This window comes from Lytechinus variegatus, chromosome 3, assembly GCF_018143015.1.
Source record: "Lytechinus variegatus isolate NC3 chromosome 3, Lvar_3.0, whole genome shotgun sequence".
Classification (NCBI taxonomy): domain Eukaryota; kingdom Metazoa; phylum Echinodermata; class Echinoidea; order Temnopleuroida; family Toxopneustidae; genus Lytechinus; species Lytechinus variegatus.
The window spans coordinates 71,681,211-71,708,411 of NC_054742.1; the positions used below are offsets into that span (position 1 = coordinate 71,681,211).

The 27,201-nt window shown below is 34.7% G+C and overlaps 1 protein-coding gene and 1 pseudogene across 1 annotated transcript; one reads left to right on the forward strand and one right to left on the reverse strand.

Moving 5' to 3' along the window:
* The first annotated feature begins 1 nt into the window (after position 1).
* Positions 2 to 5,828, forward strand: LOC121411860 (caveolin-3-like). The gene is made up of 3 exons (XM_041604744.1): positions 2 to 287; positions 3,561 to 3,748; positions 4,961 to 5,828. The coding sequence occupies exons 1-3, from the start codon at positions 180 to 182 to the stop codon at positions 5,142 to 5,144; spliced, it is 480 nt and encodes a 159-aa protein (XP_041460678.1). The 5' UTR covers positions 2 to 179; the 3' UTR covers positions 5,145 to 5,828.
* A 2,629-nt stretch (positions 5,829 to 8,457) lies between these two features.
* On the reverse strand, positions 8,458 to 23,712 carry LOC121411862 (annotated as a pseudogene).
* Between the last annotated feature and the right edge of the window lie 3,489 nt (positions 23,713 to 27,201).

A 27,201-nucleotide genomic window follows, 5' to 3' on the forward strand; every position in this document is an offset into this window, starting at 1 on the left:
AAGTTTGTGTGAAGGACAGATCGAGAAGACGAAGTACTCCCAGGACTGACAAGATCGAGTGACCAGGTTAGCAGTTATAGAAACATCACCTGTGTGGTTGCTTGCGTCCTGCCAGCCATCTTTGTTATTTTGAATTAGATATTCTGCTTTAACATCGGAATAGTTGAATACAATATAAAATGGCGTCAGACCAGCAGCCGATCAAGCAGTCAGATGTTGCACTAGCCGTCCCCGAGGGGCTTGCAATGGAGGACCGAGATCCAGATGATATCAACAGTCATGTGAAGGTTCGTTTCATGGTGGTGTCGAGACCATATCTTAAAAACACTTCCAAGTTGATATTAGAATGTTAATCAAATTAAAGGGCATGCGACAAACATTGAATAGAGATGTCGATTTGTAAGTGTATTTTATGGGTGTGTGTGTGTGTTTGAGACGGAGAAATAAAGAGAGATTACAGAGCTGTACAAGTTGGTTTGATGAATGCAGTGATTAATGGTCATAATCTAGGTCTACCTGGATTATAGACGACAGATCTGAGCCCTTGGAGTGCTATAAATCCATCTGAAACATTTCTCGATGACAAATTAATCCGTTTAAAAAGGGTACCAATCTTGCCTTTGAATATCTTATATTCTCTAAAGATTTGGATTTTAGCGATATATGACATTATCTCTCTTGACTAGTAGCTTTGATAGGTTTCTTGAGCATATCATTCTTATGTATTTTTAAAAGTTTATTTTATCTTTCATTATAACTTTGTCGCGTATGTATAGTTTTGTTTCTAAAGAAAATAGTTCAAAGTATAGGATCAACTAATATACTTGCATGTGTACCCAATACCGATAACGATCAGTACCTAGGCCTAGTGACGCACCTCATATCGGCCAGAAGGGCGTCACCCCAAGCCATGTTCTTCCACGTTTTATATGTGTTTTTATTGATAAATAAAATCGTTATAAAAAAAATACAATATTTACAAGAGATACATAATTTGATGCAATCATCTAAAATAATAATAATATATAAAAAGGGGGAATGGCAGAATTAAAAAAAAAACTATTGTTCAGGAAAGAGCTCCCGAGACACAGTGTATAATTAAACTCTAGGATATAACACCAAGATGTAGCATCTTGTGAGAATCGCTCCTGAACTACCAGGGCCCTGTCTTACAAAGAGTTACGATTGATCCAATCAATTGTAACTCTATGGAAATCCGTCAATGTCATAATTTTTTCTACAGGAAATTTGCAAAATGTCCTTTGTATAAACAATGAAAAGCACAGTGAATTTTCAAGAAAACAATGAATGCATCAATATACATCAAAGCTAGAAAATATTTTGACCAAACATGCATAATAGATGTTGACGTTGCTGGCCGTCCATAGTTGTGATTGATCAAATCAATCGCAACTCTTTGTAAGACGGGCCCCATAATAGAAACTGACAGTAAATAAGACAGTTTTTAAAAACAAAAACCAACACAAAGTACATGTGGCATTCAACATGTTCAACTGAGAAAGTGACTGTGATCCAAATATTGTCCTGAGATTGGGGCCTACAGACGTGGGTTCAAACATCAAAACGCCATTTCGTAAAAAGGGCTGGCAGTTTGTAATTCTTGTTTGCTAATTTGTTTTCTTTCCCTTAACAAATGACTCAAATTGAACAGTATTAGGGAGAATATCATTAAATTTGCAGATATACATGTGGTATTTCAATAACAAAAATACGTAGCAAACTTGTCGGTACAGATCCAAAATACATTTTCTCGAAATTGGTTACACTGAAGGTACCTTACTGAATTATTAAGGTATAAGTAAGTCCTGCCAGATGATTGGAACAACTTTTTCACAGTCATAAAATAAGTGGCCCGTTGTCTCCTCCTTTTTACCACATAAAATGCGGTTAATCGAGTCTTTTCGTTTAATCTTGTACAGAAAATCATTCAGGGCTATAGCTTAATTATGAAAAAAAATGAAAGCAAAAACGCCTCATTTGGTATCAATAGTCCAAAAATAATTTGTATTGTGGACATTTTCCCGATATATATGGTTAATGGCACGTGTAAATTACCCCCTCCAGAATGCATCCCTTTTCACAGGAACATGAGATCTCAGTAATAACTTATACACATTCTTGGGAACTTGAAAATCAACAATTTTTAACAACAGTTTCATGAACTCCCACAATGTCTCAACATCAAAATTCTCCAATTCATCAGATATACACTTAACTAAAAAAAAATCCGTCTATCTGCAGCAGAAATTCCAGAATGTGATATTGACTGTTCAAAGATTTTTTTTACCTGGGAACAGATGATTAAATATTAAGTCTCAAATAGTATGCTTATTACTTTTTCATACCATGATGCATAAAGAAGATATATATTTTTTATGAATTCACCTGTTACACCAAAGCAATTGACAAGCACTTAATTCAGAGATTTTATGGTCGTATAATACTTTTGTAGCCTCTTCGCTTGATTTTCGAATGGTTAACGTGATATTCTTTAAAAAAAAAACCCACCATAGCTGTTCTATATACCAGACAATATACAGTGCAGATTTACAATGCTTAAGTAGGGCGAATTAAAGTTCGGCATGGTTTGGGAATTTGTAAATTCAGTATTATGGCTTTAATTCGAACTCCATTGTGAAGCGACAGAGCTCCGACCAAGGGACTGGGAAGAGACATGTTATTGACCCCTCCTTTTCTCGCACTTATGAGCAGACCTAGGTGAAACATTTCTCCAAAGAGGCCTTATACAATTATATCTACAACAGAATATGGATTTTCTTGACAACCCTCCCCCCCCCCCTCGTCCCAGCCCCTTCCCAAATGTCCATATCCTGGGCCAGTAGCCCCACAGGTGTAGCCTACACATTAGAACTCCACAAAAGTTTCACGATCAAGAAAGAGAAAGAGAGAGTGAAAAGAAAAGAAAATGAAAGGAAAAAAAACACATTTTCTGAATATGTCAAAGCCTATGACAAAATGAGACTTATGTATTAAAGTCAAGGTTTTTGCACGCTGGCTCCGCTCGCTGGCAGCTAAATTAAAATTTTGTCCTTGTGCGCCCCCTCAAACTCTAGGGCTCATTACGCCATGCACTTAATTCTTTTGTGTAATTCTTTTTCCAATATTTACAATATTCTTGTTTGGCATAGAAAGTACTGTCTTGGCATGTTATCTTCGTTTAAGCAATCATTTACTTTATAGACGATAAATGAGATGTTAACATTTAATGAGTGGTTTTTAAATCTCGATCCATACTTCAACAAGATTAGAGCCACATGACTTAATGGTAAATAGTATTATGTAATTTTGATGGAGAGGATATGTCCATCACTTGTAATGGATAACATAGTGGTACCATGATAAATTACATGAACATGATCATATATATAGGACGATAATCATAATGATATTGGAGATTTCGAACCATGTGTTCTTGCGTTTGTTTTGTCTTATGTAATTGTTACTGTACTGAATTCATTCACGTGTTTTGACTTCGATAATGAAGCAGTAATGCCAACATCATTATTCTTGTTCTTTAGGTGTTCTGGCATGAAATCTTCGCCGAGCCCGACGGCATCCATAGTCAGGATGGCACTTGGATCAAGAGTTACAACACGTACAACTGGAGTAAGGATTGTTGCTACACCTGCTGCAGCACCGTTTGCAGTATCCCTGCCGCTTTCTGCTGGGGTGTTTACTTCGCTATCCTCTCTTTCTGCCATATTTGGTAAGCATATTCCCTTTTCGCCATACCAAACAGAGCATTGGCTAATCAGCCCTATATACATGTATAGAAAGGCAATAGTTGCAAAAATAATGTTAGTGAAAATCATGTAGCATTAACTATCTAAATTTGTGAACGAGAAGTACGATTGCGTTCAGCCATTTTGTATGTAATCCTTTCAGAATAGGATGGGGGCTTAACGTAAAGCGGTTATAAATTTCCTTTCAAACTTTTTGCACCCGCCGAAAGTACATGGCTTCTGAAAGACAATGGTGTAAGATCAAGAATAGGTTATGGATCTTCAGATTTACAGTAATCAATAGGCCTATTCATTCTGTCAAGTTTGTAGCTAGCTGCTTAGTGGGAAATTTGGAGGGACTCGCGGTTAGAACTGTAGAAGGTAATAATGATAAACTTCATGGGCACACGATCACGATAATGAGTTTGTCATTATCCAGCTACTACCTTAGTCTTAAAGGGCTATTTGAACTGCATGGGAGGACCGCCAAAATCATGATTTTTAAAAGATAAGGAAACATTTTATTGAATCACAAAAAATTGTCACATATTAAAGGCAGAATCAAACAAACATTTTCCGCCAATACAACGAGGAAAACAAATGTTTCATACAATAAAATACAAAATAAAAATGGAATGGTTGATGACGTCATCGATGCACTCGTTTTGCCTACCGACCAGGATGCATTTAACTATTTTGTGAAATTTATTTAAAACTTGAAATTGTGAATTTGTTTATTGAATAAAGAACGGAACGATAAACATAATAAAAGCTTTGTGAAATGATTAATTGAAATGTTTATGTGAGTGTATGACGGTTTTATTTCAGTTTAAGAAGAAAGGAAAAAATACTTCGATTTTTATAAAAGAAAAAGAAACAACGGGCCATCTTGCAACTGCTCGATTTCTTGATGAACTCCGAGTTATCTGGACATTGAGCTTTATATTTCGTTCAGAGTGGGAAAATCTTGAAGCTTTTAAAGATTCATTGTACAAACTCATGATATGCGCGTCTTAGCAAAATTAAAACATGAAAAAAAAACTTAATCTTTAAAGCGATTGCGACTCAATGTACACATCCAATTCACAATTCCTTTAGGACTATACCTAATTTCGATTTCATAATTTGTTATACAAGACCTTTTCCCCGAATGTTTAATTGCTTTTATCATTTTTTCCCATTCTTTTTCTTCCTAGGTGTGTCGTTCCATGTATCAAGGCTTACATGATCAAGCTTGTCTGTGCGACCAAGAGCTACGCAATCTGCGTCAAGGCCTTCTGTGATCCGTGCTATGAGAGCGTCGCTCTTATGTTCTCTCGTATCAAGGTCATATTTGCTCCTACCACACCAGAAGTTGCGCAAGAGATCACTTACACCTAAGATACTTCTTCCACTGTCATAGATTCATCACAGGTCCACCACAAGTGCTAAGCTATAAAAGCAGTTTTAAAAGTGTTTCAGTATTTGTGTACTAGAGTGAAAAGTTTTCAATAATTTCCTGAAGCACTTTAACTTGCGCGTTTATGGCAGTGGAAATATAATTTCTAAAGTTAGACTTTGAAACGACGATCTTAAACCGGGTCCGAGTCTTTTGCAAGAAATTGGACATAAAGGTTGTCAAGTCAACTTTGTTTCTTCAAGTCTCTTTTAACGAATATTTCATGAATAGATATTTAATTTCGCATTTGTGTTTATCAATTTCTTACGTAAAATAGTAGGTAATTCGGGAAATTTTAATCCCCTCCGAATTCATGGCATATTCCATGTTACAGCATTGAAGTACATGTGTCTGTGTTATAGCTTTTTTATGACTTTTTAAATCCAAAATATGGGGTGTCTGTTTGGTTATAATCACCAAACTATACCTAAAGTCGATATTTATCTTTTTTATATTTATCTTTTTTAAACAATTATTTCAATACTATTTTCCGTATATTACATATACACCATTTTGTGCAACTAATGTGTAGTATAGGAGTCTTAATATATTTAACAGATATAAGTGTACATTCCATTATACATATTAATGATACATGCATTAAAACAGGGTAATTTTATCAATTATCAAATTTTTGTTTGGTATCATGTGTCATCGGCTTTCAAGTAGTTTACCTTAACGATTTCTTTCAGCTGAACATTTTTAGAAATGTTCTTAAAAAAGAAAGAACGTTAAAAAATTATTTCAGTATGTCGCTCCTCTCCATTCCTGTTTTCACCATTTTTTACCTTTAAATTCAAACTTGGATTTATCTTTCTGTCAACTTTGTGAACAGACATTTACAAGTTATGGCATTTTAAAGATTTGCATTATTTCGGTGAAACAGTTCTATGTATGTCTTCATAAATATTCAAAGACCAAACTGATGTCCTACAGTATTGGACAGTGTACATAATATATGTGTGTGCGTGTGTGTGTGTGTGTGTGTGTGAGAGGGAGGATGTGTAGGGGTGTGCGCGCGTGGGGAGTGAGGGAGATGTGTGTGTGTGTGTTGTTGATAAGTGCGCAAGGATCTGTGTGCAAAAAAAGGTGTTTGTCCTTATAATAACAGTGAATGTTCAAACTCGCATCCATTCGTCCTTCAACATTTTCTTAGGCTGTATACAGTGTAAACGGCCACTTTCTGAAGTGTTATTAAATGTCTTGAATTCGATGAAAAGTTTGGTATTTTTTAATCTCTCTCGGCATATGATCTCGATCACCTGTACAAGATATACAAGCTAGGCACTACCGCAGTACAGTACTTACTGATAATTCTGCAGCCAATCATATATATACTCGGAAACTGGAAGTAACTACACGACTTAATTTATTTTGATACAAAATCAGCCTGGGATTAAATTGAAGTGGTACTTTCTTCTGCAAAGTACAAAAAAGAATATTACGCACTTGAAATAATAACCAACCAGACCAATCTTTTTCTAGTAATAATTATTCAGCATAATTTATTCAGTACTGCCGCATGTACACGTTTTTTTTATTGGCTACCCGAATCAATTAAATAGCACATTACATTCTTTTTCAAAATAAATAATAGAGTCTCTTCCATTTACAATATCGGAATTGTAACACAAAATAAATTTTCTATAATATCATGAATACATACGAACGTCCAACACAGAGTTTACGATATTTACTTGTCCTTTCCATAATACTTCAATTAACTATTCTCATCTGAAGTAAGATACAGACAATTTCTTATGTATAAGGATATAATTATTTTTGGCACTAGATCGAAAATTCTATACTCATATAATTATTTCCTGATACATTTTATACGACATAAGTCCATGAGAATTGACAATTTAAATGCGAATCAACTTAATTTTTTGTATTGGCTACTTTGGTAAAACAATGTGTCAACATTAGATAAATTATTTAAACCCTGTCATTAAAAAAACACCTGATATCATCAATCGAAATGTTATTGTGTCAAGAACTGTTTAACTATACGAATTTGTGTTAATCGAGCAAGGGCATTCGTGTGTTAAAATATCATTTAAAATGTTATCCAGGCAAAAAAAAGAAATATAAACAACTTGTTTAAAGGGAGTCTGCCATTATAGGATCCTAATGAAGTTTTGACACAGTTCAATCTTCATTCTGCAATCCTGGGCCCCGTCTTACAAAGAGTTGCGATTGATCCGATCAATCACAACTATGGAAAGCAAGCAACGTCATCATCTAAATTGTATTTTTATTCAAAATAATTTCTAGATTTGTATATTCATACATTCATCATTTTCTTGACAATTCAGTACGCTTCTCTTATTTTACAAAGTACATTGTGCAAATTGTCTTGAAGAAAAATTATGACATTGATGGATTTCCATATAGTTGACGTTGATTGAATTGATTGAAAATCTTTGTATGACTTGACCCTGGTCTGCAAAAGCAATGTCAGACTAATCTTTAAGTTGACACAAAAACGTACAATGTCAAATTATGCAATAATATGAAACGCACAAGTCAGAATTAATTTGAAAAAAAAAGAACAACGTGGCGGAGTGCTTATTGCTGAATGTTTTCAAGCGCTTAAAGGAGGTATTTCTTTTCTTCAAAGTACAAAGTTTAATCAATTTCTTCCAATGCTTATACGAAGTTACATTTGTTTCAGCTAAAATATAGGTTTGTCTACTTCGTTTCAATTCTTCCTACAAAAGAGAACACTTAATCCAACTACTTAACTAATTCATCTGATATCTTATTTAGATCTCGAATGTGCTTTTCACATTGCATTTCCTTAACCCCATACTATCCTTCACCCCGGACTATTTAGATTCACGCTGTCTTTCTTAACCCCATACTATCTGCTTAGCCGGGGTTAACGCCTTAACCCGGACTATCCCACAGCTCATGAATATTGATGATTTTACCATACAGAGCGTGATTAACGTGCAATTTCGACTTCTGTGATTGGCTATTGCTTAGCCTTAGTGTTTAAAGTGGAGGTCATTATAATCTTCTATTTTTATAGTCAATATCATCGTCATTACTATATTGTCACCAATCTATTCAAAACTTCTTTCTTCTTCCTGTTAGTATAATTACTCTTACAGGGGCCGCGGAACAGTTTAAAAGTCGGGGGAGGGCTGACCATGCAAAAGAACATTTTTAATGTTTTTAATTGAAAATATGTGGGAAGCCCCAAGCCCCCCCCCCCCGTGCCATGACCCTCGTCTTTTGATACTAATCATTGTTACTTTAAATGTTATAACTCAAATAATCACTCAGAACATTATTTATAGGTATGCATTATCATTGATATTTGTATGGTCAGTATTATTGATATATTGCATCTTTATTATATTTGTTTTATTCTACAAAATCACACAACATTGTGAATTTTATATCAACAGAATTAAATACGAGTCAAAATGTGAGAAAAAGTGGAAAACAATGACGTATATTATTCCAACGAATCATTTCATTAAAGAATACTATTTGTTCCTGAGCATTGCCTTGACTTTATAAGGTCTTGGTTGCCTGTTCAATCCCACCACTCCTTCGAATGATGGCGTCGTGTCGGGGTCGGCAAATACGTACTTAAAGTGCTGCATCAGGGATACGAAGAATAAAAACAATTCCATCTTGGCAAGTTGTTCTCCCATGCAGATCCGACGACCTATTCATTTTACATTTAAAAAAATAAAAAATAAAATGATAAAATCACGATTATAAAGGGCAAATGTTACCAGTAAGAAAAGTATTCACCTCCCTGCAACCAAGCGTATGGGGTGCTACCTGTTTATATTACCACCCTGTTGAATGTTACGTTTTTGTTGGTATTTTTATCCAGATTTATGATGTAAAATAAGAAGAGAACATAGAAAGGAAATAAAAATTGAATGTTCAAAGAAATTATACAAGGAAAATAACCATGAAAACCGAACCGACATGATTCCTCGAAATGACTAATTTTCAGGTCGTTTTTTAAAAACTTCCAGCTAGCGCTTCGCGCTCGCATTATTGATCTAATCCGTAGTACCTAGTATGTGGAAATAAAGATAACATATAAAAAATTCTGTCTTAACCCTAATTTACCTGGGGGCCTTTTTAGCCCCCCCCCCCCCTCAACTTTTTTTTTGCGATATATCTGCTGCGCGAAATTCTTTGACTGCGCCACTCGCAGACTTGTTACTTTCAGGTCTCGCGCAACTTTTGAGACCAAATTTTTGACGTCCGGGTACACGATTACGAAATTACGCAACATTATGTAAGTGCATGTCGGACCAAAATTGCTCGAAAAAAAGATATATCATGTACAAAATCAATGCGAAATCTGTTTCATCTAAAATTCATAAATGGGTGATTATTCTTACTTTGATTAACATTAGTCATTTGATTTGATGCTACCCATGACTGAAATAATGCCCCCGATGAATTTTGTCGAAAAAATAAAGATTTAAGTAAAATACATATATAACAACAAAATACATAAGAAAACGATTTCGGTATCCGATTTTTTTCCTTTAAAGATGTTAGGAATGCCAAAAACTATTGTCACCACAAATTAGCTTTCTAGGAGCTTTATTAAGTGACTTAGAATTTCGTCCTTTACGCCATGCCTGTCCCTAAATTTTATTAGGCTAATTACGGCATTATCATCACCCATGCATGGCAAAGAAAAAATGTTAGTTCTTTGTAAATTGTATTACATTCTTTTGAACTAGAACAAAATGATTGTTTCCACAATTGAGATCATGTTGGTCATTGCTTTTTGGTTACCATACGTTCAAAAAAAAATCATCAAGAAAAAATATATCAGTGGTTATCATGATTGAATATTATCGCAGCTCATTGATAGAGCGATCCTATCTGTAATTCTTTGGAAATTCATAAAATCTAAAGAGGAACAGACCCCTTTTGTTATTCTTGATGCCATTCTTAGGTCTACATTCTACACTTACCAGCTGAGAAGGGCAAGAAGCTATCTGGATGAACAACCTTCGTCCCGTCTTTGTTGAGAAATCTATGCGGATCACATTTATGTGGGTTGGGCCAGTCTACCGGGTCGCGAAACAGAGACCTTCGTTGGATTGTAAAAAAAAAGAAGTTAAGAAAATAAAGTCTATAAAGATATTATGATGATATTTCTAGTAATAACATTTTTTTTGCTCCTCATTTTTCGAAGACAATGGCGAATAAATAAATCAATAAAAACAAAATATATATACCATAGAGTTTTATGCCCAAAATTAACACGCACACGTATTCAGTCAACAAAAATACATTTGGAAATAAAATGTCTAGAATTCTGATTTAATTAATCTCAAAGGAGATAATTTTTTATAGACTTGGATAGATTCCAGTGACCATTACATTCAGATCGCTGATATTGACACTCACTAGCATGGCCCATCAATGAACAACTGGGTTAAAACTTAAAAACAAAACCTCAAATAGTGAGATAGTATTTTAGTTTTTTGGTCTTAAGGTGGTAATCCCGAGGCGTACCTACCACATGTTGATCCACATCCGTGTTCCTTTGGGTATGTGGTACCCTCCAAGCATTGAATCCCGGAATGCAGCATGGGGATTGATTGGTACCACGCTAGCTAACCTCTGTAGCTCCATCAACGTCGCTTCTGTGTAGGGCATTGACCCTCGATGTGATAAACACACGAGGTCTTCACCGATCACCTAAACAGGAGCAAATTTACCACAATATGAAAATAAAGGCGAAAAAGAAATGATTCAGAACATTTTGTCAGCACCTGCTCTCGATACTGATACTTTGATGATTGTAAGACAATCAATATATATTTTCGCATCACCATTTCCAGTAGTACTAACAAAAATATTTATCATCCTTATTAGATTTATTTTTTAAAATCCGATGATTTTCAATGCTCAATCCTAAATTAATCACAATTGTTTTTAATGAATGATATACACACAATGCTCAGATTTTTGCCTTTCATTTTTATTAAGTTGAAATAATATTTCTCAAGAATGAGTTAATAAAATAGTTTTGGAGGCAGGGTATCAAAAATCTTGTTGTGATAGTACCTGAAATGCAAAGGATTTTTTTTTCTGAGAAATTCACATTCTGACAAAAAAGTGAGAAAATACAAAATTCCGAATGTTTGAATTGGGGCTTTCATCTCCATAATTTGATAAAAAGAATTCGTTTTCACTTCCAAACACACTTGGTAAAAGACTTAATGATGCATGCCTGATCGTCAACAAAATATTGGGTGAAAATTCAAATTTTAACTCTGCTAATTGTAACGACGTGCAGTCATTTAGTTAAAAAGTCTTTATTTTCGTGAAACGGTGAAAATACAAACATTACTTAAAACATATAGAACTATATCATGTTAATGAAACAAAATAAGTAATGAATATGCGACATTGTCGGTTTCATCGAATGCATGATAACATTATGTATAATGTGTAGGTCATATACAACAAAATTTGTAAAAATATGCGACACTCAAAAATGCCATTAATTTCGTACTTTACATCCATCTTTAATGAATTTTCACTGTTATGCTTGCTTTATTTTTCGCCTATATGTGCATAACTTCTTGTTGATTAGGTTTGGCCTTCAAATTGATTTTTACAAGCTTAATGACATTCATAGATCTCAAACATTCGAATGCGAGTATTTCTCCATTACCTCCTGTATTTCTGCTTGCACTTGCTCTTGAATATCTGGATATGCCGCCATATAAAGAATAGCCCAACATAACGTAGTAGAAACTGTATCTGACCCAGCGATAAACAGATCTGACAAGACAACTTTGAGTTCTTCATCGTTGAAATGCACCGGGTCTTTCTTAGCTTGGAGAAGGTACGCATCAATAAAATCCAACACATCGTCTTCTTGATTTGCGGCGGTTGTGTTTAAAAGTCTCGTCTTGTGTTCGTCAATCTTCCCGCCAAAATAATTGAACATGTTTTGGACAGACAGGTGGTTTTTCTGCCATCTTTCCTTGTAAATGTAGGCATGTTGAAGGAAGGGGAAAACCATGACCTCTCCCTCCGCTCGGAATCCCATAATGCCTCGCAGGTAGTCCATGAGCTGATGGAACTCCGGGTCGTTGTGCTCGAAGCGATGTCCAAATGTAAGTCGACAGATGATGTTGGATGAGTTGGTCGCCAATGGCCCCTGAGGATCGAAAGGCTGACTCTTGTATGACTGCAAAGAATAATTAAAATTCAAATGGTTGCTGTTAGAAATTTCATTTCGGAAGGCTGTTGGCAAATTGCACATTTGAAATTACACAAAATATTTGTAAACAAAATTGAAATATCGTTATTCTTAAAGATATTACCTTTGTGACATTTATCATTTTTCGATTGCCCTGTTTCATGCATGATGCTGAATGTTTAAGTAATTATTTTCAAAGGAGAAAACAGCACAATTTCTTGCTCGATCCCTACGCTCCCTCGCACACGTAGGCATAAAAGTATTCTTTGACTGCAATCTCTTTTGGAAAACCATGTTGAAGGTTTAATGTGATTATTTCCATAAGGGTTAGGTTGCAAAAATATTCCCTTCAATAAAATGAGGGCCCTATTTTAAACCGTGTTGGAGGCTAATTATTTTATTTCACTGATAAAACAAAGTTTTGTTGTATGGTCGTTAATGTACGCGCCTCGCATATACACGATCGTTCCTTTATTGGAAATAACTGTAAAGTTGTGTATTATTTTGGAGTTCGAATGGTTAAAATAATCGATTTTCTCGCTATGCTCTCTCTTATATTTCTAGAATGCTGTCACAAATCTCCATCCATGATGCGATTCTTGTACGCTTAGCCATCCCAAATTTTGTAATGTAATGTGAAAAATCTAAATTGTATGCCCAAGTAAAAAATAAAAATAAAATTGCGGGCAAAGTACTTGTAAATTTAAGGAGTAAAAATTATATTATACAGTGTATTAACAAATCCATTTTCTTTGGAGTTTGTTTTAGCTAATTTTGATTTTCATCGTAGTACAATTACTATGTTTTGCTTGATAAATGGACACCCAAAAAGAACTTACGGGTCAAACTCACCTGGTGGTTTAGTGCATCTCTATTTGAAATGATAAATGATTACATAGTATAACTGACAATAATGGACGTGTCTAATTTGGAAAAGGGACTCATGGGACATTTCCATTTGCAATGTGTCTTCTATTACGTTGGTGTGTTCCGAACACGTTTCAACCTGCCAATGACAAATCGTGTTTGACAATGCAAAACAGAAATATGTAAATAAACTACCTTTGAGTGATGTGCACTCTTCGTATTTCATTGGTTTAAGAAAACTAACACACAATTCTGTAGAAATCTTGACATCTTTGATTGTTTAGTTTGTTCACTGCACTTTTACACCATCATTGGAGTGACATCTCCATCGAAATATTGCAGTTCAATCTCGCATTTCTCACAACAAAAAAGCCTGCAGGCTAATGCTTTACACGACTTGTATTTTTTTTTTCTCGAAATTTCAATCTTGAATTAAGAATGACATCCACCCTGCGCCTCAATGTATTAGCGAGAGAGCAGTGAAACAAATGAAAAGTAAAATGGAAAATTGAATTTATCTTCTTCACATTCGATAAGACGTAAAGGTGAGCGTATGACTTCCCCATATTTAGAGGTCAACTCCAAATGACAGGAGCCATCATTTTCGGTTCTTTAATGAAATGAATTTCTCATTGCTCATCTTAAAGTCAATTTGCATGCTAATTATCGTTATTTGAGAGCAGCACACCATACTTTGACGAGATAACAACGGTATTTCAAAAGATAATGTTAGTCAGAGTTGTGAAGGTCGGAACAAAAATTCTAAGTGAGATAGAAGATTGTATCTTTTGTTGATCTGAAAAAATTACAATCATTCGAATAAGCAAAACATTATATGGTGTTAGTTTGCTGAAAATATGTTGCCTATCTGTATCTTCTACATTTCAAGGGCGCTATGGTGTGCGCCTGTAGTCCAAGCTACATTTGATACAGAAGTTGGAGGTTCGAGCCCCCGTCACTTCTAGTTCGGATGGGTGGGTTCCCACACATAACTAACCCTAATTATCTGATTGAAAAAATACACCGCACACAGTATGTGCGCGCACAAACCACAATGCACACTGTCACACCCTAACACACACACACACCCCTTCCGCATATCGTCAACACATAACACGCAAACATGCTTATGGATTTAAGATAATTCCAGATCTTCTGTGAGTAGTGACTAGTCGAAATCTTGATGTGGATTATTAAAGATCTGATCATCATAGATTTAAAAGAATCTTAATCTATGCAGAGTTATAGACTGGTCATTCATTATCCACAGCCGATATGGAACTACTTTAATTTCGATGACACGACATTCACGCTCTTGCGACATATTGCTCCGGAATTTATTTCGTCTAAGATACACTGTTAAAAAACCCCAATTTTACAGAAAAAAATTTGAAGAGAGCAATAAAAGAATTATCTGTAAATTCATAAATCAGGAATTCTCTGCAATTGAATAGAACACGTCTGTTTAAAAGGGGAAAAAGTGTTTCATTCAAGGAAATGTGTAAGGTTCCAAATATCCTTAATTTTACATGATATAATGTAAGATTCTCGAGACTCTGCTGCAGGAACTTCTTTTATTTTAAGGATAAAATTTCTAATAGTGTATAGGGTTAGCATGGATATGATTATAATGTTGCAAGAGGGTTTTATGTTAGGTTTGGGGTTACATACGACATACCCCTGTGGGACCAGGCTCGATTAGCACTTGTGTGATATTTTCTGGTCCCATTTACCAACGTATATTTATACATGTGTAACTGTTATGCAATTTGTTTTATAACCTGTTAACATGTGAATATTGGTGGTAAATAAATAAATCCAATCAAATCAAATCAAATCAAACATTAGGATAGGGTATAGTGTTAGATCCAGGGTTGAATTTGGTCATTCCGTTGGTGTGTGGACTTTACAACGGAGCAATTGTCGTCGGAGCAAGCGTCATGGAACCTTAATTTGCTGTCATATATGGTGCTTGGTAGCTTGAATTTACCGTGAACTGTTTGATCATGTCCTCTACCTCTTCTTGTATTATAGGTTCTAGCGCTACTTTCCCGAAGCCCATCCCTCGCAAAGTGGTGTGGGCGAAATGACGTTGCTGTGCCCATCCATCTGTGCAACGCGATACAAAGATTCCTGGGAAAAAAACCAAAGGAAAAAAGAGTAAAATATGGAAGTATTAACACACATCAGAATCAGGTTCTGGACAATGAACTACATGATATACAACTCCAGAGAAAACAGGATAATTTGAAAAAAATAATATATGAATATATCTATTGGTCAGACAAGATTCGGACAATGAACTCACACTGAATCCCCGTTGGCATGGTTACGTAGCAATTAAAAGAACAATAAACAAGTTCTTCGTGTGATCATGCACATCTTTTTTAATGTATTTTTTCTGTTTATTTCTGGGTTTATTTCTAAAAATCCAAACCAAATTGACTCCATGTATGGAAAACGGTTTTTTTTCTCGTATTGGAGTGAATTGAATTAGTTTATACACAATGAACGGAGTGTCAGCTTATCGCTTGTCATCACGAACAGAAAGATTCATTACAATAAATTAATACATCAAATGCATAAAATGGTGTTCAAAGAGCAACTTCTTTATGTTTCAATTATAACACTAAGACGGCGGATTGCAACAGGAAGTATGTATGTTAGAGGACAGATATCAACGTCAGTGCTCGCATCAACAAAGATCATCTCGAATATAAACAGAATAAGGCAGCTTCATGGTTTTAAGTGATCCTCGATCCTGATCGACGTATAGTTTGCATTGGAAGGTGAAAAACATTCAATGTTTTTATCTCAGAGAATTTTCAAAACGGAGCGCCGCTGATGTTTAACTGTATATCTATATCAGTAATAACACGCTATCGCTTTCTCACACTCTCCTAAATACAGTGTATATCCCTCTCTCGTCCTCTCTCCCATCCTCTCTCCCATCCCCTCTCTCCTACCCCCCCCCCCCCCCCTCTCTCTCTTTCTCTTCGAGGTCTTAAATAAATATATATCCAATAACGTACATAGAATATTCATGTTTATAGTGGTGACATGTGTAGTAAATATGCCTGACACAATATACAGGGTTATGGGTTGTTAGCAAAATCTAGATCTGTATTTTGTCCCATAAATACATGAAATAGCCTATCATCTTGTTATCAGACTTCGGTCGTACAGTCAGTTCAATGGTTAAAGTACACCGTACAGCTAAAGCGGCATCAAGCATTTTTACGAATAGTAAAAATCATGATGACGTTTATACTCTAAGAGCCTCGCAGAATATATTGTGATCGATGATGATTATCTCTAATAGCCCATTCACGGCAACATTGATATGACGGAGGGGGGGGGGGAGTAAATCCACTTTAGAACAGAGTTATAATATGAAAAATCATCTCGTGAAATAGACCGCTCCATGGAACTTCGTATGAACCTCGACAACAAAGGGGGTAGTTATGATTTATAACACGTGCTACAAAAAGGAGGAAAATGAGCTTGATAAAGGGTTTTTCTAGTTGGTGACATTCAGGAGAGGTCTTTGCTCTTTTCTTTCCTGACCCTCGTGACCCAGTCGTTGTTCTCCGACCTCATTCCGATCAAAATCATAGGTTGGATCAAAGAAGTTTAGTCTACTTGCAAGACCTGTATAATTAGTGATTCATTTGATGTATCGCTAGGACCATCGATACGACAAATTTCATTTTACCGGATATTTGTTTTAATTTTATTCCTATCATTTAATTTCATCATATTTTATTTTCCCATTTATATCATGTCGCTTATCTGTGCAAGTAAATGAATCCTCAAATTTCTTAAATTGTTATTACGTAATCATTCTTTGATATGGTAGGGGATCCACGCTCTACAAGAAGTGCTTCTGATTAGATCCCCTCATTTCCATACATTTTTACACTCCTTTGTACAAGCATTTGTTATCATAGATTTACGTTATTGTACAATTTTTATAATTGATCTGTAGTTAATGTGTAATTGTATGTGATTTGTGATTGGAAATGAAATAAATTTATTCATCTTGAATTTTTGATCATGATTATTATTGAACGTAAGAAATCATGCAAATGCATACCGTATGATACTTTCACATCCACCTTAGACGAATATGTTACATCATGGTAAAGATGTAAGAAATCTAGCAACTAATTTCAATTCAAAATTTTATACCCTCCTTTTTTTTCTATACAGTGGAGTAGTGAGCCAAAGATTTAGAGGGGCCTAGATATAGCGTTATGGCATAAAATTTATATTAAAAAATATTTGTGAGCTATCAAAGCGAACGAGAATTTGTTTTCTTACATATTTATTGCAAAAATCAATTTTTGTGATAGATATTGACATAATATTTAGAAAATAATACCTTATTTGAACCCTCGCTCTTTCTCTTCTCCTCCTTACTTCAGGTCTGTATCAGATTGTTTATAAAAGAAACTTGGCATGCGTGGCATCTAAGAATACAAGAATCACAATTGGTATTCGTCTATTACCAATTGTGATTCCGTGTTATTTATATACATATTATATATATATTGTCCTTTTCTCTCTCCGTACAAAATACCCTTATATGCATATTACAAGCAAATTTCATTATTGTTTCGTCTGGAAATATACTGAAGAAATAAAAAATAAATTTCTGGTTTTTTTCCCCCTATAGATTTGTTAAATCATCGTTCAGCAACTTAAATACCATCAAGCCTTGAAAATAAGTCACATCTTACTATTAAGCTTAAAGGGTAGATTTTGATGCAGATCAGCCAAAGGTACGATTTAATACCATCATCACAACACTCGTGGGACTTTTCGAGCAGGAGCATGACACGGTGTCATACAGGTCCCCGAAGAAAATACAATCCAGTTCTCACTCGATTCCCAAGTGTTCTTACATACGGTATTTCTCAGGAGTCACAACTACAATACGTATTCACTATTTTTTTGTGTGTGAATAGTACAATCGCCAGTAGTTATAAAAACATTCATGATATTTGAAATTTCAAAATGATTGCCGTATGAAAATGATCAGAGGGGGAAGGTTTACATAAACAAATAAAGGAAAAGTTTTGTAACTTCAAATACGCCTCACTTCTCCAAATTTATTCAGGGGATAATAACTACACCCTTGAAAACCCCAAACCCTCTTCAGAAGAGCCATTCTTTGCAAGGTGGCCTCAAGTTCACGCGTATCAATGTGCGACATCTATAGACACGCTCTCAAATATATGGGTTGATCTGATGTTGGCTTCGGCTTATCTTGGAGCAAAGAACTCCATTTGTTGGGTTTTTCATTGAGCCTTATTTCAATAGTTATATTGTCAAGTGTTTGTTTTATAAAGCTACCCAGGTCAGAGGTACTTTGTATTGTTTACGGACCTCTATTAGTCGAGAAAATATCCCCAGGAATGAAAGGCGGTACGGCAAACATGAAGAAATCCTGATAATAGAATAAGCCTATATCAAACCTTATCAAGTTGGAGAAGACGAAAAGGGAAAGACGCGATATCGATTTAACGGTGGAGCCCAGACGCCCTGTCGATTATCAGACCGTTTCTTTTTGATCTATGCACTAAATACACACATCTAGTAAAATATCAATATTCCATTCGATTCATTAAAATAGATCTCCAGATTACACGATCATTACTTTTGAATTAAGTAGGCAAATGCAGATTCTGGAAAAAGATAAGTTTTCGAGTGCAATAATGAACATTCTTCACCAAACTTTTTGTCAAACTATAATCACGTCAATTTTTTCAATGAGAGTGTTGGTATCGTTAAAAATGCGATGATCATCTTCAATAGGTCCGAGAGTTAGCTTAACTTGCTCAGATTAGGCTATGACAGCTTTAACTTATTTCTATTTATTTCGAAAATTAAATATAGGGCACATTAATATCTAGTAAGATATTTCGTTTGTATTCCCTTACATCTGATTTTAATAGAGTAAAATTTGGCACGAAAGGTTTATGATAACTTCAGCATGGAGAAATATCATTGAAATCCATCCAGACTACCACTCATTTCGGTTATCAGAATGTTTCCATATAAATTTATAGTGATAAAACAAAATGATGTGATAATAAAAGGACTACACGCACGATCTGAATGGTATCTGTTTTAAAAACCAAAATGATGAAATCTGTTTCATAACAAACTAATTATCTTGAGTCGATATTATACAGCCTAGATTCAAAACCAATCTATAGAAATAGGCAAACAAGAGACAAATTAATATTTGAATTATTATTTAATTACATTAAAGTAGGCAAGATAATTAAACACGATAATAGAAAATATGTATGGGGAGAAATAATAAAAGCCAAACAACGGAACATGATAAGGGAACGAATATAAACTAAACAGAAGACACTGGAAATCAAAACTTCATAAAACATAATAATGGGAATAAGAAAATAACTTATTCTGCGAGATGATCAAATTGCAATACACATGCCTTTTTACATATGTCTGTGCATATTCATGTGTGTGTGACGTACGAGGCGAATATAATTATGAGGATTTCAATTCAATTCAAGGTTTATTAAAAACATGAGTCGCAGCCAAACGGCTGAATTGTTCATGTATACAAAGTAAAAACAATAAAAAGACTCATTACATATTTCAAACATTAAAAAACAGTAAACTTTGTAAAAACTGACATGAGAAATATGTGTATAGGCAAGAATACTTTGGCAAAGAAAATTTATATACATGTACATAAGGTAATGAGGAAATAGTAGATTAAAAATAATAAAAACAAAATACGTAAACGTTTGTAAAAGATCAATAAAAATATATGGATATTAAATAAAAGAGTTGATTTCCTCATTCATTAAAGAATTCGCGCGAGTGTGGGTTTGTATGTGCATTACGCGTTGGCTGAAGTGTGAGTGTGCGGATAAGGGCGTGGATATGGGTGTGAATCGTCGTGTAAATTTTGATGATTTTTTTTTCTTTTTATTAGTTCTTTTCAATTTCCCCTTCTCTTGTATCGATATGATTTTCAGGTTCTTTTCTTTTCTGTATCCTATTTTGCGAAAAATTAAACGTTCATATGCAGATTTGTAAATATTACGTTTGTTTACGTATGCATGGTAGGTGCATGTGTGTGAGAGAGCTAAGGTGGGTGTGTGTATGTTTGTATATTTTTTAAAGTTATGTTGAAGCTTGATGTAAAATAAGATGCAGTGATAATACATGTATGTTGATTTCTGTTTTCCTGCAAATCATTCAGTCATACAATATTTATTATTCTTAAAATACATAGAGGATTGGTGGCTCAGTTAAGTTAGTTTTTTGTTTTTAGATATAAAAGTATATTTTTGAGGAATTTCATTCCATCCTTATTTGCTTCAGTTTTTTGGTAAATATATATATGTTTTTGCACATCCTTGCTTATATAAAATGAAAATTTTTAATTGTTTTGTATTTATCTTGAGCATATTGAATCCATTTGAATGAAATCTTTAATAAAACATGTTGGAAAAAATTGAATGGGAGAGACTTTGGAGCGAAAGTGAAAGAGATGGGGTGAGGCGGATTAGGGATTGTGTGTGGGTGTGGGTGAGGGTGTGGGCTTGAATGAGGGAGAATATGGAGATAAAATTGGACCTCTAGAAAGAACAGACCCGCTATATCAATGGTTCTGAATAGAGTAATCCATCCGTATCTTATATATTCATTTTTAATAATTTTGTAAAATGTATTTTGTTCTTATTTTTATACGGTAAATAAAAACCAAACCGAACTAAGAAGGCGAGAGAGATGGAGGGAGAATGAGTTGATGGCGACCGGCGAGGAAGCGTGACTACTTAGGGACTTTGTGTGCGAGTGTAGATGTGGGTGTGGGTTTTCATTACAGGTCTAATGAGTGATGGTTTGTGAAGGGCAACAATTAAGGTCGGTGCAGGGACTTGGTATAAAAGCAAATTGACTTCTAAGTTTCTTGCATGTTCATGCTATTAATTGAAGAGGTCTGATTGCATAATTTATTCGAATTAATGTAGTCCATTGTAAAAGTCAAATGTTTATGTACTGGATTTGAGTTCTTAAAAATCATTTATGGTTTTTGGCAGATTTTATATCCGTGAAATCAACTAGAAAATTGAAAAAGAAAATTTAATATGATTGTGTTATAAGCGTGTATGTTCGAGAGAGGGGATGGTTCTTCCAATTTGCGATCCAAACAAAAGGTATATTAGATAATTTTTTGCTCCGCGACGTAAAGGAGGGTTCAAAAACATAGTAAATGTAACGTAAAACCCCGTCAGATGAAAAGAACATCTGGGGTCTTTGTCGAAAATTGATGAACTGGAACCGCAGTTTCTTTCCAAGTTTCGGAGCTGACGAAACTTGCGAATATTCCGTTTGTCCATATTCAAGGACGAAAGTTCAGTTCACGGTAGATAAAAAGTTTGAATAAAGATAGGGTAATCGGTTGATGAAATTATATGTATATTTAAAGATTTAAAACAAGTTTCTTTTACTAGGCTAATCTGTCGAAAATAAACACGTTACTCTATTTTCATCTAAACTGAACTATCAACCTTGTATAAGTAGTGAGTTTTAATTTAAGTGTCAAACATGGTATACAAAAGTACATAAAAATATATATTATTTGGTAAACAAATTTACAGCGCCATGACGATCTCTGTTCATGTAAAAACGTCCATTCGAGTTTAATATAAAGAAACACCAACAATGGGTCATCTATAGGGAGCTTTTCACGAAGCGTTATATTCATTGTCAATTCCTTCACAGGCTTTATAGCCAATCAGATAAAAGTATTTCAGTAACTTCCCTGCTCTCAATGACCAATCACTTCAATAAAATGTTGCCCGGATTGTCTATACTTCCATGAACTGTTTGAATTTTACTGATTAAAGTTGAATTCATGTATGTGGAATGCATTCAAATTGAAAAGTGTGCAATGATGATTTCAAATCTTCTCAATAGAGATCCTGACAATGGACATTCTAAACATGGTGCGATTAAACCGTTGTCATTATGGGAGCTGAAATGAATTTCAGCAAAAGGTGTATAACAAATAAAATGCAACTGCCTTTGTATTCCTAGATCGTTTAAGATTGCATTGTTTCTCAGACGACCATGATGACCATGGGGATCCTATATGGTTCGTCATATTGTATTGAAATGGGAATAATGGGTGACATTTGAAAGCAAAACATGACCCTCCCATCTCCTCCAGTCTAACGACACGTTGAATTGTCAAAACCATGAAGTTGGCATGTGTTAATGAAGACGTTTTTAACGATAAGTACTTTTATGAGCGTTTGTACCTATTCAAGTCTTTTGAGGAATCCTGTTAAGGTCGTAAAGAACAATATCACCTTTGCTGAAAAAGTGAGAGAATACCTTCTAAACAGGTTCATGATGCTATGCCTGCCCTATGGACAATTAAGAGTCGTCAGTCGAGTTCCTACATCCACATGTTGGTGATTACTTTTCAATCTCCAGCATAATTTTAAACAGAGTACAATAGGTCTATTTTGAATGCGAAATGGGTTCTGTCGCATTCTTTAAAGACTGAACAAAACCTAGGCAAGTAGCTCCTTTACTGTCAAGGGTATAAGCGTGCAACTTGTGTAAAAAAAACATTTAAGTGCATCTCATTCTGTGTGGGGTGGATGTATGAGAGGATGTAAACGCGCGTGTGTGTGTGGGTGTGTGTGTTTGTAGGTGTGTTGTATGTGTGGGTGGGTGTGCGTGTTGATCAAGGAATGCTCACCTCTTCTCTCCTTGTTGTAGAGGTCAGCTTCAACAAGTTTTGGCTTATCCGCGAAGTCCAATCCTTTCTTGACGAGCAATGTCTTGATCATTTCGGCGCCACAGACCACCACGTCGTTTGAAACCCAATCTTCACGCTATACACCGGCCCATACTCCTTACCCCAACGCATCAATTTCTCGGCGAATGCATCGTCCTGCTCGAGGTCGAGGACATTCCCGAAGATGGGAAGTCCTCGAGGACCCGGTGGGAAGTCCTTTGGTTTCTGATGAAGCCAGGAGATGACGAGGACAACGACGACGAGGACGAGAATGATGGAAGTCGTCCATGAAAGCAGTGCAGACAGCAGGCTACCGAAGGAAAACGCCATTACAGTGGTTTGTAGCTTTTTACACAGGGCAGGCTACCTGATTGATGGAAGAAAATACAAAGATCGTTACAGAGATACACCATTGATAAAGCCCTCGGTTTGAACATCTTCCTACTTAATCTTAAGACAAGGCCCAAGGGGGTGGGGAAAGTGAAAAAAAAATTGAAGAAGGTAGACCGACCTTCCTATACTTAGGCCTACTTGGTTAGACGATAGTCTTATAACACCCTCCTTGTCTAATGAACGAACGACTGTTAGTCCATTATCTGGTAGTTGATAAAATGAACATTTGTTTAAACAGTCGCTGACGCTCTTTGATAAGAGTAAACCTGATGAAAAGGAGTTAACCTTACAATTTAACCCATCACTTACTATATACTTAACAACTGTTTGCTTTTTCTCCCAGTCCAGCGAAATCGAAGAAATCTCACTCCAGTGCAAATTACTTAATGAATAACTGAAAGCAAGGCATAAGAGATTCCCTATTTGATCCACCCGTTCAAGCTGTTACCAAACAACAACCAACCTTCCTTGTAACTTAAAAAGAACTTTGATCTCTGGCGTAGACTTTACAAACGACAACGCACGACAAAAACAAAGAAAACGTCATAAGTAATTACATTGCACTTTGTTTTCTATATGGGAACGGAGGCATAAATTGTCGCAGCATTTTTCCCCCGAGGGTATAGAATCCAAACAGAACCACATTCAGATGCTATACACGAGGGAAAAAAAAGAAATGCACTTTTCATCTTCTTCGATGTCTCTTAATGAAAAGTGATGAAGTATTTTTCATAAAGAGGCAACAACATAGCTTAACAAGCCATCTTCTTGTGCTGCCTTATTTGAAACGATGTCCAGAGTACAAGTGACATAAAAGGTTTTTGATGATTCAAATAAATGGAAATTATCTCGTCATATGATTCTTTTATTGTGCCTGTCTTTCCTGAAGGGGGAACGTGGGATACTCAGGTTATACGTGTATAGTGAACCTTTGCAATGTGAGATAAAAAAAAATATAATATGACTACTTGGCTCTCCAATGAATAAATTATACGTTTTTTAATGCTGTTTGTACCCTGCATGGTCTAATGAGTATCGGAAATCAAGATTAAAAATATTTAACAATTTATAGCTTAACCTTGGTAACGTATTATATCTTCTCTTTCATTTTCAATATTCATACCAGGAAAATGGGGAATCTGATTCCTCGTTTGTCAGAAAAGCTTATGCCAGATTTTTTTTTACTCCTTTTATTGTGTCCTTTAAAATGACCTTTTATATATTTGACTTTTTCCGTTTATTGATTTCAAATAGAAATGACGCTTATTTGCTGCTTAAAACATTAAACATAACATATTTTTGTCAATGAATTGCAAATCATCAAGTTATCAGAAAGGAAAACACATATTTCTGTATTGTGTTGCATTGATTGAGCATTGAGCAAAACATTCCAGTCTAAATTGATTTTATTGACAAATAATATTCAAATGGAGGATGATGATGTCAAGGACACCTATCATCTACTTATTACCTGATTATAATACAGAAACCAAACTTTAAAAGGCCATTTTCTTTAGAGTGTAGCTCTAGCAATGCCTCAAATTACGACCACTTATGTGATTTTTGGCTTTACTTAGAATGAATTCTTAGTGTATGCGTGCGTTGCGCGATTAATGCGATTTAATTGCTCTCGGGGAAAAAATTCAAATTGCTTTCTGGTCATGGTGGTGAAAGGATAACTATATTCAAAGTACACAAACTTTATCAGATGAATTCTGAAGCTCTTCATTTAGTGATTTATTTGACCTTCTTGAGATGGAAAACTTTTTTAATCTGAAATACTAGATCAGCTGAAAAGTTCAAATGAAAAGGAATTAAATACATTCATTAAATTTGACAAGCATAAAAGGTTTGTCAAATCAACATATTGACCAATGATTATCAGCTCATTCTGAAGTTATTGTCAATAGTGCAAGTATATAACAAACTAAAAAGGTTCATTACTTCACGATTGAAAAGAAAACAATCATCGTGGAAAGCCAGACACAATGAATTCAAAGACAAATAATAAGACAATAAAGCATAAAATAAAAGCTATAAGTCTTTATGTGTAGAATGTTTCTTCTCAAGGAAACTCATATTATGTTGATTATATTAATCAGTTGTCTGGTTTGAAACTACCGTTTTCCATAAGCACGACAAAGTCGCTATACATTAATTTTAACTTCCAACATAAATTGCTGGTAGTTTCTAAGTTTTCATATCATTTCCACTTTATTATATTAAAAATTAATATTATTATTATATTATATCACATCTGACCTGTCCTAGCTCAAAAGAATACTTGTCTCGAATGAAAAATAAAGTATTTCATTTCGGAAATAGTCACATAAACTAGTTTATATTTTGTTTCCATTTGAATGGCGTCAATTTAACAGTGAATTGTCTTGAAAAACAAAATTATTCTTCCCCAGAATATATATTTACTTAACCTTGATAGCTAACGTGTTCGGTATTCATTCTGTGGCCATTGTGTTCATGTTTTCTATCTATAAATACATCACTAATTGGACGTTTGCCCTTCAACGTGGTGAAAGAAATACATGCAGGTGATATATGTATTTCGAAGTGGCACCACAAAAGGATTAATAATTAATTAATGTTATTTCATTGTAAAAGTTATTTGACTACTTTAGATTTAGATTTGGATATATTAATCACCGTTTGAAATTTGTACAAAATAGCAAAGTCAAATGTATTACAAGAAACAGACTTTGCATTTGAATTGGATAAAATATCTTGATTAAATCATTATTTGAGCTCGAAATAAATTTAAAGAGATGAATTTGATATATAAATCACTGTGTCCACTATAATGATGAGATTTCAATTACTTTGTTACGGTGGGTTTTTTGTATATTTTAATCTGCCAATCACATTTATATCGAAAGCAAATAATTTTAGCCCAAATATATTCATCTTTTTTCAATTTTATAGGTTTTAAATGGCATTGCTCTGTATGATACTCGATATGTAGCACATATATAGGGACATACAATCAGCTATATACATGTACATGTATGCTTCTCACTGAAAATATACATAACTGTTAAAACTAAAACATCAATCTAAGAGGCAGGATCACGCAAAATAAAATTTTAAAAATCAATTTCAGATTTTGGGTACGAGGTTCCTATTATAGCGCATCACTTACAGCAGATGTGATGTCCATAGGCCCTAAAGGTATAGAAAAATATAAAATATCGCGTAGCTGATTTTTATTACATTATATTACAAGCTTTCGACCTGTGGCAATACATGCCCACTTCTGGTATCTGAGGAATTAACAAGACAAAATTGTTATTTACAGCATATCGATCTGTATATGTCATCATGAGAGAATAATGCCTCTAGAATTATTGACTGACATTGCTAATCATGCTAAGATCATTGATTTATTCACGAAAGCATGACTAAAAAATACTAATCTTATTTGTTTGTGTGTGTACAAGTAGCTTTAAACATGTATATATATATATATATATATATATATTCAAAGCGCAGACAAGCTTCATTTAAAAATAAAAAATAAACTATTGGCGGATCAAAGAAAAGAAAAAAGGGAAAGAAAAAAAAAGAAAAAAGAAGGAAATGAAAGGAGAAAAAAGGGAAAACATAAAAGGAAGAAGACGCGTGAATAAAATGATATGAGGAGAAGACTTGGAATTGGTTAAGAAAATCTTTCATGTCACTATATAAAATTTTTGCTCGCGCT